The sequence below is a fragment of the Rutidosis leptorrhynchoides genome, chromosome 11 (assembly GCF_046630445.1).
Source record: "Rutidosis leptorrhynchoides isolate AG116_Rl617_1_P2 chromosome 11, CSIRO_AGI_Rlap_v1, whole genome shotgun sequence".
Taxonomy (NCBI): domain Eukaryota; kingdom Viridiplantae; phylum Streptophyta; class Magnoliopsida; order Asterales; family Asteraceae; genus Rutidosis; species Rutidosis leptorrhynchoides.
The window spans coordinates 311,905-323,044 of record NC_092343.1 but is presented as its reverse complement, the minus strand read 5'-3'; the positions used below and the strand labels follow the sequence as shown (position 1 = coordinate 323,044).

The 11,140-nt window shown below is 33.9% G+C and overlaps 2 protein-coding genes across 2 annotated transcripts; one reads left to right on the top strand and one right to left on the bottom strand.

The window, feature by feature from the left end:
* Positions 1-787: 787 nt before the first annotated feature.
* On the bottom strand, positions 788-1,909 carry LOC139877203 (protein ALP1-like). Its single transcript, XM_071864614.1, has 2 exons — positions 1,737-1,909; positions 788-1,583 (listed from the first exon to the last, which is right to left on the bottom strand). The coding sequence occupies exons 1-2, from the start codon at positions 1,907-1,909 to the stop codon at positions 788-790; spliced, it is 969 nt and encodes a 322-aa protein (XP_071720715.1).
* Positions 1,910-3,147: 1,238 nt separating this feature from the next.
* LOC139876356 (sulfoquinovosyl transferase SQD2-like) lies at positions 3,148-8,336 on the top strand. Its single transcript, XM_071863664.1, has 11 exons — positions 3,148-3,657; positions 4,615-4,681; positions 5,565-5,635; positions 5,725-5,842; positions 5,932-6,005; positions 6,097-6,152; positions 6,274-6,357; positions 6,549-6,636; positions 6,906-6,983; positions 7,129-7,185; positions 7,619-8,336. The coding sequence occupies exons 1-11, from the start codon at positions 3,542-3,544 to the stop codon at positions 8,151-8,153; spliced, it is 1,344 nt and encodes a 447-aa protein (XP_071719765.1). The 5' UTR covers positions 3,148-3,541; the 3' UTR covers positions 8,154-8,336.
* The last annotated feature ends 2,804 nt before the right edge of the window (positions 8,337-11,140 follow it).

Genomic DNA, 11,140 nt, shown 5'->3' with positions numbered 1-11,140 from the left:
CAAAATGAGTCCGTTGAATGTTTGCGTAAAAGTTCATTACAGAGGTGAATTTGATCGAGAATTGATGAATTATACACCGGACTCAACACGTGATTATTATATTGATGTACGTGAGAATCGTAATTTTTATAGTTTGCTTGAAGTTCTCCATCGAGACATACCATACCCAGTCAGACAAGTATGGTATTTCAAAAAACTCGAAATTCCCGCCACGCTACTTGAAGATGACCACGATTATTATGCTTTGATTGGAAAAGCTTTGGTACGTAGGCAAACAATTACGATTTATACCGAATTTAGGGATGAAAGCTACGCTCTTTCTGAATCGCCAAAAGAAGTTGCTTCATCTTCGAGTAGCGGATTTCAGCAATATGATATCCGCGATTACTTATCTAATTGATGAAGGTGCTTGTTGAAGATAGCCGTTAGGAAAATAATGTAATTGTTTTAGGAACTAAGTTGTTTTTCAATTTTTAGGAAAATAATGTAATCGTATGTTTACGAATGAATGAAATAAATGGCTACTTTTTATTAATAAAAATAAAGTACATTAATTCCTAAACGAAAAAATAAAATACATAACAGATTATTAATTATCAATATTAAATTAGCGCTACGAAAATAAGGTAATAAGTTCTAAACGTGCTCGGTTAAATCTGACTCCAACCAATTGTGAACTTGCTTATCTCTGATTTCCTTAAGCCTGGCATCTCGATCCCTCAAATTCCTTTCCAACCTAATAGGTCGGTTACTTGGGTGAGCAATCATTTTTCATCCCTTTTCGAAATCACAAAATCGTATTTTCTTGAATCATGTTATGTAATACAACACAAGCGTACATATGTCTTCTAATTTTGTTGAAGTCCTTAGATCTTGCCGGAGTCTTTAACATGACAAATCTACCTTGTAGTACTCCAAATGCACGTTCAATATCTTTCCTTGCACTTTCTTGAAACCGTTTAAACTTTTTAAGTTGTTCATCAATTGGATTGTGGGGAGCTTTGACCAACATAGCCCAATCTGGGTATATACCATCACCTAGGTAATACCCTCTCTCGTAGTGATGACCGTTTACATTAAACGGTGAAGGTGGAGCAGTGCCCTCTTTTATAGTGTTAAACAACGGTGAATAATTTAAAACGTTAATGTCGTTGTTTGCACCAGCCATACCAAAGAATGCATGCCATATCCACAAATCTTGAGAAGCCACTGCTTCAAGCATAATAGATGGGCCTTTTTGATCACCTCGAGTATATTGTCCTTGCCAAGCAATTGGACAATTCTTCCATTCCCAATGCATACAATCTATACTACCGAGCATACCCGGTAGACCATGTTTTTGTTCGTGAAAATTATAAAGTCGGGCAATATCATCGGCGGTTGGTTTTCTCAAATACACGGGAGCAAACAAATGAAATACGCATCTACAAAAATTATCTAGACATAAAACAGTCATTTTCTCACCAATTTTTATGTATTCGTCAAACATATTTGGTGTAGTTCCATACGCCATTTGACGTATGGCCGCGGAAAACTTTTGTAGGATCGTCAAACTTTGACGACCAACTGCATCTGGACGTTCCCTAAAATACAAAAAATAATCGAAAATATTTGTACTATTAAAGTTAGATATACCTTCGATGATTCGAAGAAATAATTCACGACTCATTCGAAAACGTCGTTTGAATTTTTTTTCCGGATACACGGGTGTTTTCGAAAAATAATCATTGTATAACCTCACAGCCGCATCTTCCCGATCCCTTGCAATATAAACCCGTGTTCGAGGGACTCGTGAACTACTCGCTTCTCCCTCCACTTCTTCTTCCGTTAAACTCTTAACAAAATTAACCACCTTTTCATCATCGGAATCATCAATGATAAAATTGAACATTTTGTATGCATTTTTCATTGTTTGTTATTTTTTAAAATAATAATAGAAATATAGAAAGAAAGCTTTTTTGTGTGTAAAATGATTTAATAGAGTATGTATATATATAGATAAATATAAAAATAATTAAATTTTTTTTTTATTCCAACGGCTACCTCATCAAACGGCTAGAATTTTTGGCCCACTAATATTTCGACAGCTAGCATAAACGTACGTTGTTGAACTCGTTGAACCAGCTCAAACGCCGCGAAAAAATCATGCGCAACACCGCGATACGGCTCGGAGTTCGCGTTTTTGGGGTGACAGGTAGGACACAACGGGGTTGAAAGACCCCCGATACAAATGGTCTCATAGGAGAAAGTGGAGAGAGAAAACTGATGTGATGTTGATGTGACAGTGAGGAAGGATTTTTTTTTTTTTTTTTTTTTTTTTTGTTTTGTGAATCAAGGAGGTCAAAAATGAAAGAACCTACTAAGGAAAAAGAACGAGAAAAACGCGTTTTTTCTCACCCTGTTAATGAGCCGTTTGAGTAGGATTGATGTGTAGTTGTTTGAGCTCGTTTAGGACTCTATTGTATCGATTGTACGAGTTGATCTTCGGATCAGTTATTAATGTTATTGTTTTTTTTGCAAAAAAAAAAAGAAAAAAAGAAAAAGAAAACTCCAACTAGACAAAGAACAAGAAAACAAACAATACAACTCCGACTAAGCTCAAACAATACAATACGATGGCATGATAGATTTTATTATCGAGAATGTGATGAAACATTCGGAAGAGAACGATGATGAAGTTGTTTGTTGCTCTTGTTGCTCTTCATGCGCGTCCTCGGATTCGGAAGCATAGATTCTTCAGCTAGTCGCGGTGTTTCCCTTAATGTTGTGTATTGTCCACGAGCTATTGTGTTTCCTTTAGTTTCGAGTTTTGTGTGTTATGTGTTTTTCAATTGCGCATTGGGGTGTGGTCTCGTGTTTTTGCTAGTTGTTTCGTGTATTTTTTTTATTTTAATAAAACTTCTTGCCTTTCAAAAAAAAAAAAAAACTCCGACTAAGCTCGTAAATTAGACATCAAAACTATAACTAACGTAATCATGTGAAAATATGTGTTTAAATAAGGGGTGATGATATGTACACAACCTACTTTGGTTATGTACACAACCATTATGTTTTAGAGTGTTGTACATTCTAATGTGTATATAACCAATTGAGGTTGTGTACATATATATATATAAGAGGGTTAAGCACGTTGGGATCTCTCAAGAGTTGAATAAAGACAGAAATCTCACTGTCAAAAGGAACAAGAGACCCCACCCAATACAATTACATGTTCAACTTGATCATCTATCTTTCAATGCATTTACAATTACAAATTAGGAGGAGCATATGCTTCTATTGATTCCCAGTTTCCTTCATCGAATATCCATATTTCTCCTCGATTCCTATTTTTTTCCTTTTTATTTTGCCCACAAATTAAATAATTCATAATTTTATATACTTGCTTACAAGTCACCACCAATAGTAATTCAAACATTATATATCCCTGTTTTTGCATCTACATCTTCTGCTAACTTGTGCTTGAAGATTTTATTTTGTGTTTTCAGTACAAACTTAATAATATTCGTTTCAATCTTTCTGGGTTTTGCATCAATATAAATAAATGACAATTGAAGAATTGAGAGAAGATGAAGAAGAGGGTCCTCCTTTTCAAGTTGAATATGAGATTACAACTACGCCTAGACGTATTGCTCTCTTTGTTGAGCCTTCTCCCTTTGCGTGAGTCTTTCCTTTCCTTTTAATTTAATGTATAATATAATATAATATAATTATAATTATAATTATTTCCTATATTTGCTACTGTAGTATTTAAGAAGAATTTTCATTTGTGCTTCCAATACAATTAAATCTCTGTGTTGTTCATGTGTGTGATTCTTGCAATCTATTTTTGGTTTTGTTAAAATTAGAAGCTGTTAGTTAGCTTAATTGATTGAAGCTATGAAAATTGTATCAAGATACTGTTAGAATGTTGTTGGGGGTCGAAAGTCAACTGGTGAATCAGATACATATATTCTGGGTTGCTAAAGTGGAAGCTTGTTTCAGTCTGTTATTTTCAGTTGTTTGTTACTGCCAAGAATAGCATATAAACTCACTCATCTCTTTTTAGATGTTTACTTTTTGGCTACATTAGCATTTCACACTGTATGTGACACAAAATATCTGTTTTTATAGCTAACCGTTGCAAATGAATATATCCTTTAATCTTCTAATTTTGTTCCAAGTGAAAATGATGTTTCTTTTCAACTTTTTAAGCAATATTTCCATCCTTTTAATCTGTAAAACTGCAGTTGATATATACAGTAATTCTGTGCATAATCATCCTGTGTACTTACTAATCAAACTAGTGTCTTCTGAAACTTCCTTATCACCAAATTTAGCACTTATTTAGTAGCAGCAAAGATGAACAACGTTATATTAAATACCAGTAGTCTTCAGGGGCTTGCTATAGTGATAAAGGTATTCCATGTTAGAAAGACTTTTTTTGGCTTTTTCGCAATAATGCCATTGCCTTGTAAAAATCAAGGGTAATATATAACTTATCTTTTCATGATCCTATTTTTGATATCAGTGCTCTCTTCTAAACTAGAACGCTTATGCCTTTGATACATCATATAAATATTATATTAATTTTGCATTAAATGAGACTCATTTTCTGCTATATGATGTTTATCACAGGTATGTTTCTGGATACAAGAACCGCTTCCAAAACTTCATTAAATATTTACGCGAGATGGGGGATGAAGTATACTTTTTCTTTCTGCACTTGCATATATATATATATATATATATATATATATATATATATATATATATATATATATATATATATAGTGGTAGGATCAAGAGGGAAGTAACCATTCGGGGGGAAGCAAAAACTTTTTTTTTTTTTCGTTTTTTGAAAAAACTTTGTTCACGAACATTATAGATGAGATGAAAATATGAACATTTAGTAGAGACACTTTTTGATAAATGTTTTTATTTTGGCGGGAAAACGCTCGAAGAAGTAATATATAACAATTATCGTGTTTTTCGAGCGTATTTTGAGGTTTTAGCTATTGGGGTTTAGATATTAGGGTTTATAGGGTTTAGATATTAGGGTTTAGAAATTTAGGGTTTAGGGTTTAGATTTAGGATTTAGATTGAGTTTTTAACACGAACGGTTTAGAGTTTAGGGTTTAGGGTTTAGGGTTTGGTGTTTTGGGTTTATGGTCCAAACCCTAAACCCTAAACCCTAAACTCTAAATCGGGCTAAATTTTACTTCACAAAACATGAAAAAAAACGTTCACATTCTTCACGAACAATATTATCTTGAATGTTATTTTTGTCGATCGTTTTCCCGCCTAAATAATAACATTCATCACGAGGTGTCTCTTCTAAATGTTCATATTTTCGTGTGATCTTGATGCCGGAAAAAAAAATTTCAAAAAAAACGAATTTTTTTTTTTTTTTTTCCTTCCCCCCGATTGGTTACTTCCCCATTGATCCTGCCCCTATATATATATATATATATATATATATATATATATATATATATATATTATATGGGTATGGATATATTACGTAGTAGTTGTTAGTTGTTAGTATTATTGATAGATCATTATAGAATATTTGGTTGCTGTTGTAGGTGATGGTCGTAACAACTCATGAAGGGGTGCCTGAAGAATTTCATGGTGCTATATTGGTCGGCTCACGGAGGTTGATTGTATTTTGATTATTAAAATTTTTATTAAATGATTGCATTAAGATTATTCGTGGTTTCTTAATTCTTAGTATTATTCATGCAGTTTTCCTTTCCCATGGTACCAGCAGGTTCCACTTTCCCTTGCTTTGAGCCCCAGAATCATCAACGAGGTTAAACAGTTCAAGCCAGACATTATTCATGCTTCATCTCCTGGTATTATGGTACGCATGGTTGTTTTTGTATTTTCTTTTAAAATTGAGTTGGATTGGATTGGATTTAACATTTGTAAGATTTTCTGTCAATTTTATAGGTTTTTGGAGCGCTTGCCATTGCAAAAATGTTGTCTGTCCCTATAGTGATGTCGTATCATACACATGTGCCCGTGTAAGTGACAAATATTGATACTAACTTTGAAAATATTTATATTTGATTCTTTAAGTTAAAATTAAAATAAAAATAAATGTTATGTGATCAGATACATACCAAGATACACGTCAAGCTGGCTGGTCCAGCCAATGTGGTTGGTGATAAGTATGTGATGATTCTTCTAATCTACTTTTAATTTTTAAGTAATGTATAATAAATATAATGTGAATGTGATTTTCTTATTATGATTATACTTTGGTAATAATAAATGATCTCATGTGCTCAGAATTTCTTCACCGAGCTGCTGATCTTACATTGGTGCCATCTGCTGCTATTGCAAAGGACCTTCAACAATACAACGTAGCAGCAGGTAATCCATTAACTGTATGTATGTTTTGGTGACATGATTGATTGATTGATAATTGATTATTATTATTATAAAAGGTGATTCCTTCCTATGTCTGGGGGATATAAGTTTTTTGGTAACTTTAGTATCATCATCATAAGTGTTGTTGGTTAGTTTATAAATTAAATACAATATTTTTTGCTTTTCCTTTTCAGCTAATACAATCCGTCTATGGAATAAAGGCGTGGATTCGGATAGCTTCCATCCGAGATTTTATTCTATTGAAATGCGACTTAGACTATCGTATGTTTTTCTTTTAACTAACCAAGTTATATGTTGTTAACTTGTTATTAGAATAAGCATCCATCTTTAGAAAATGCAATCAAAACACACTTAGAAATGAGTAACTTTCATTCATTGAAGGAGTTCTCGTTTATTTGAAATATAAAGAAGCAAATGATGATGGTTGGGAAGTTGTTCACTACCTTAACAGTTAATTATTGTAGGATTTTGCCTCTTATGTTCTGCTCTGTTTTCTATTTTCGTGTATTTTATATTTGTCTGTTAAACAGAAATGGTGAACCTGATAGACCCTTAATCGTACATGTTGGCCGAATTGGAGTAGAGAAAAATTTGGATTTCATTAAAAGGTTCCCCTGCTACCTATCTTATCATTCATTCATTCTCATCCTCACAACCTGAAATCATAAATACCCATATCAGTATAATCAATTCAAATGTAAATGTAAATATAATATACATATATATTATAATTATAATATCGATTTTTTGCAGTGTCATGGAAAAGATCCCAGAGGCAAGGATAGCTTTCGTTGGTGATGGTCCATACAGGTATCCATCCAGTTGAACTTGTTAAAGACAACGAATCTGTCGTGCAACTACATATATTGGAAAAACATTTCAAACCCTAATTAAATGCTGTTTTTCAATTTCGATCCCTATAAATATTTACAGGTCATATGGGGTTGTTGTGCTTTATGTTGATGTGTTTTATGTTATGCGTAATAAAAATTAAAACATCAGTTATCTATGAAAATTTTGTTTGAGAAATGTACAAGAAAATGTTTGTGGGTTACTAAACCTGGCCTGGTCTGGTCCTGGCTTGTTTGACCCTTAATTGAAACGACCCATTTAAATAGAACCCGTTAGCCAAACCACCTGCGCGGTATATCCTGCCACATCTATTCTATAAGCTGTTAATATTTTCAGGTCTAATAGAAAAAATTAAAAAAAGAGAAATTTGTGTTTGTTTTTTTGGCGGCAGGGAGGATCTTGAGAAATTATTTGAAGGGATGCCAGCAGTGTTCACAGGGATGTTACAAGGTGAAGAGTTATCTGAAGCATACGCAAGTGGAGATATTTTCTTAATGCCTTCTGAATCTGAAACCCTTGGACAAGTTGTGTTGGAAGCCATGTCATCAGGACTGCCCGTTGTCGCCGCCCGTGCTGGTGGGGTACCCGATATTATCCCTTCCGATCAAGACGGCAAAACTGGGTACCTATTCTCACCTGGAGATCTTGATGACTGCTTATCCAAACTCGTCCCGTTATTACATGACAAAGGACTACGTGAAAAAGTTGGGCAGGATGCCCGAGCGGAGATGGAGAAATACGATTGGAGGGCAGCCACACGAGTGATTCGAAACCAACAGTATAATGCTGCCATATGGTTTTGGAGAAAGAAAAAACAAGAGCTAATGAAACCCTTGTACTGGCTGGCACAGTGTTTTCTTCCAACCGACACTCCTCGAAAGTTGACAACTTCAGGGCCTAATCCACAGGTGGTGGTTCACACTTGAGACTGGTTACTTGTAGTATAATTACGGATTGTTATCATCTTCATCGTGTTTGTGATTGTTCAAATATTATTGCAATTGTCATATATTTTAATTTGGTTGCAGGAAGGGGTTGATATAGAATATTACTTTAGATATTGTTGTATTAATTAATTGTTTATAGTATGTTATCATATTAGTTTTTCAGTTGCTTGCATAATTCGATCAATGCATGATTATGTAAATTTTGTGATTCTGCTCCAAAGTCCAAACACCCTTTCGAGTCTGATTTCATATTTGAACACATATATTGGAACATGCATGATTAGCATTTTGACTCCTTAATTCCTTAAATAGTACGTGAATTATTCTAGATGAATCATAATAATAATGGCAGCAAGTGTTACATAAATCCATGACAATTTAATTTACTTTTAGTAAGATTTGAAAACAAACTATATCCATGGGAGGAATTGTATTCTTTTACATATTTTGAATACGTACGAGGTGGTTAGGTAAAAACATTTATCATCATGAAGTTTTAGTAACCACATACTCGATAACGAAAAATAACAATTTTTTTTTTAATCAAACCTGTGCGGCGCGGCGCACCCCAAAATTTCATATTTTCTGTTCCAATCTGCTAACCAGAGTGCGCAGAGTGCACGTGCACGGCGGGTGCACGGCGGGTGCACATTGTTCCAGCTCTAGGATTCCCGTTTTCAACCAAATTGACACTTGACCCAATTTCAACAACCACACTTACAATACAACCTTTTTTAAAAACATCATTTACAACATGACTTATCTAATACCAACACCACATGACAAAATACTTTAACCAAGATATTAGTACCATAATCGATAAACAAAGGGAGGTGATAGTCACATAGCAATTTTTTTTATCTATACACACCTAAGTTACTATTATACCCTTACTGACAATAATGAAAGTTCAACTCCCTACATAAACTTAGGATATAATTATAAATTTTATGATCAAAAGTGTGTATAGATCAAAACTGGGTGTGTGAATATCAGCTTCCATAAAAAAAAAAGAGGGCAATTTTGACCCGTTAACAATTTGTTGACTTGAAGAAGTGAGCATATTAGCCAATAATATCACACATGTATAGGTGTCCATTACTTGGTCAACAATGTATTATAATAGCTATCATATATCATCCATATTTAGAGGATATGATAGAATATGTACCATATTAGTAGAGGAGTTTGTTAGGGACATTGATGTATAACTAGCTACGTATACTGATCAATGAAATCATTCACATTATTATTTCATACATGGTATCAGGCCATATCCCTCACCTCCTCTAAAACTCTCGTATCCTCTAACCCTAATCCTTTTTTGCCGACTTCTTTTCATCAACAACATGTCTGAAACACCAAAATATCACCCTGCACTCTCCATCTCCAACATCAAACACCTCATCCCGATTACTCTTGACATCAAGAATGCCGAATACAACACATGGGCGCAACTGTTTAAAATTCATTGCAAGGCATACGATGTGATTCATCATATCCTGCCTTCTTCCTCTACGTCTGATGCTTCAACGGTCACCGCATCCAACAACAATGATCCTTTATGGTCTCGTTTAGATGCCATAGTCCTTCAATGGATCTATGGAACGATCTCTAAAGAATTAATGCGCACGATCATGGAGGATGGTCAAACTGCTGCTCAAGCGTGGAATCGCATTCAAAGTGTGTTTCAGGATAACAAAAACACACGTGCTTTGTACCTGCAAAAGCAATTTACAAACATCAAACTTGATGATTTTCCCGATGTCTCCTCTTACTGCCAGGAAATTAAGGTTATTGCCGATCAATTGAATAATGTTGGCGACAAGGTCTCTGAACCTCGTATGGTATTACAATTAATTTCGGGCCTCAATGCTAATTTTGACACGGTGGGGACGTATTTTACTCAGTTGTCCGATCTACCTTCTTTTTACGAAGCTAGGTCCAAGTTGATCCTTGAAGAAACTCGCAAACAGCAACAGGTAATCTCCTCTCCAGCTTCTGTTGATTCTGCCATGGTTGCAACAGGTACTACGGCTAAGCAGCCTGTTAACAACGAGTCTACCCAGCCCAATTTTGAGCCCACTCAGTCACGTGGCCCAAATACCTTTCGATACAATAACAACAGAGGTCGTGGACGTGGGTCAAATAATTACCGGAGGCGTAATACTCGTGGACGGGGTCAGTCTAATTACGGGCCCAATCCTGTGTGGAATCATTATCCACCATATAATTTTCCACAGTACACGCAAGCCCAATGAACTCCACCTCCCTGTCCATACCCAACAGCACAGTGGAACAGGCCCAATTCTCCTCACCAAGGAATTCTTGGCCCACGGCCAAATGCTCAGGCCCATTACAGTTCTGCATCGTCCAGTACAAGCTATTTGTGATGACTCGGGAATTTCTGACCAAATTTAAACTTTAATCTTTATATGTTTACGACACGATAAGCAAGATCTGTTATGTTGAGTTTCAAAAGATTTTTAAATTAATTTCATATATGCATTTACCCTTTGACCAATACCGACGATTCACGAACAACTAATTGTAAATACATACATATGTATTAAAATATAAATATATATATTAAATGTATAATTTGAATTAATATGTGATTTAATGTATGAACTAATTGTAATATATATAAATAATATAAGTAATATGTGTTAAAATTTATAATATCTATCTCTATTATGAAATAATATAATATAGTAAATTGATATATAACAATTATATATATAAAATATTTTTAATGTATTCATATTTACATACATAATATGTAATGTAACTAATATACAAATACAAGTACATAATATATATATATATATATATATATATATATATATATATATATATATATATATATATATATATATATATATATATATATATATATATAAAATGTGTAAACATTAAATATTCAGTATATGTTATTATATAATATATCATATTACATAATTAAT

Bases quoted from the DNA above. Each gene is read 5' to 3' on its own strand.
- LOC139877203 (XM_071864614.1), bottom strand. From the start codon at position 1,909: ATGAAAAATGCATACAAAATGTTCAATTTTATCATTGATGATTCCGAT. The intron at 1,584-1,736 runs GTTATACAATGA...TTTGTATTTTAG, and splicing joins CGGGAAGATGCGGCTGTGAG to GGAACGTCCAGATGCAGTTG.
- LOC139876356 (XM_071863664.1), top strand. From the start codon at position 3,542: ATGACAATTGAAGAATTGAGAGAAGATGAAGAAGAGGGTCCTCCTTTT. The intron at 6,153-6,273 runs GTATGTGATGAT...TCATGTGCTCAG, and splicing joins GCCAATGTGGTTGGTGATAA to AATTTCTTCACCGAGCTGCT. The intron at 6,637-6,905 runs GTATGTTTTTCT...TCTGTTAAACAG, and splicing joins GAAATGCGACTTAGACTATC to AAATGGTGAACCTGATAGAC.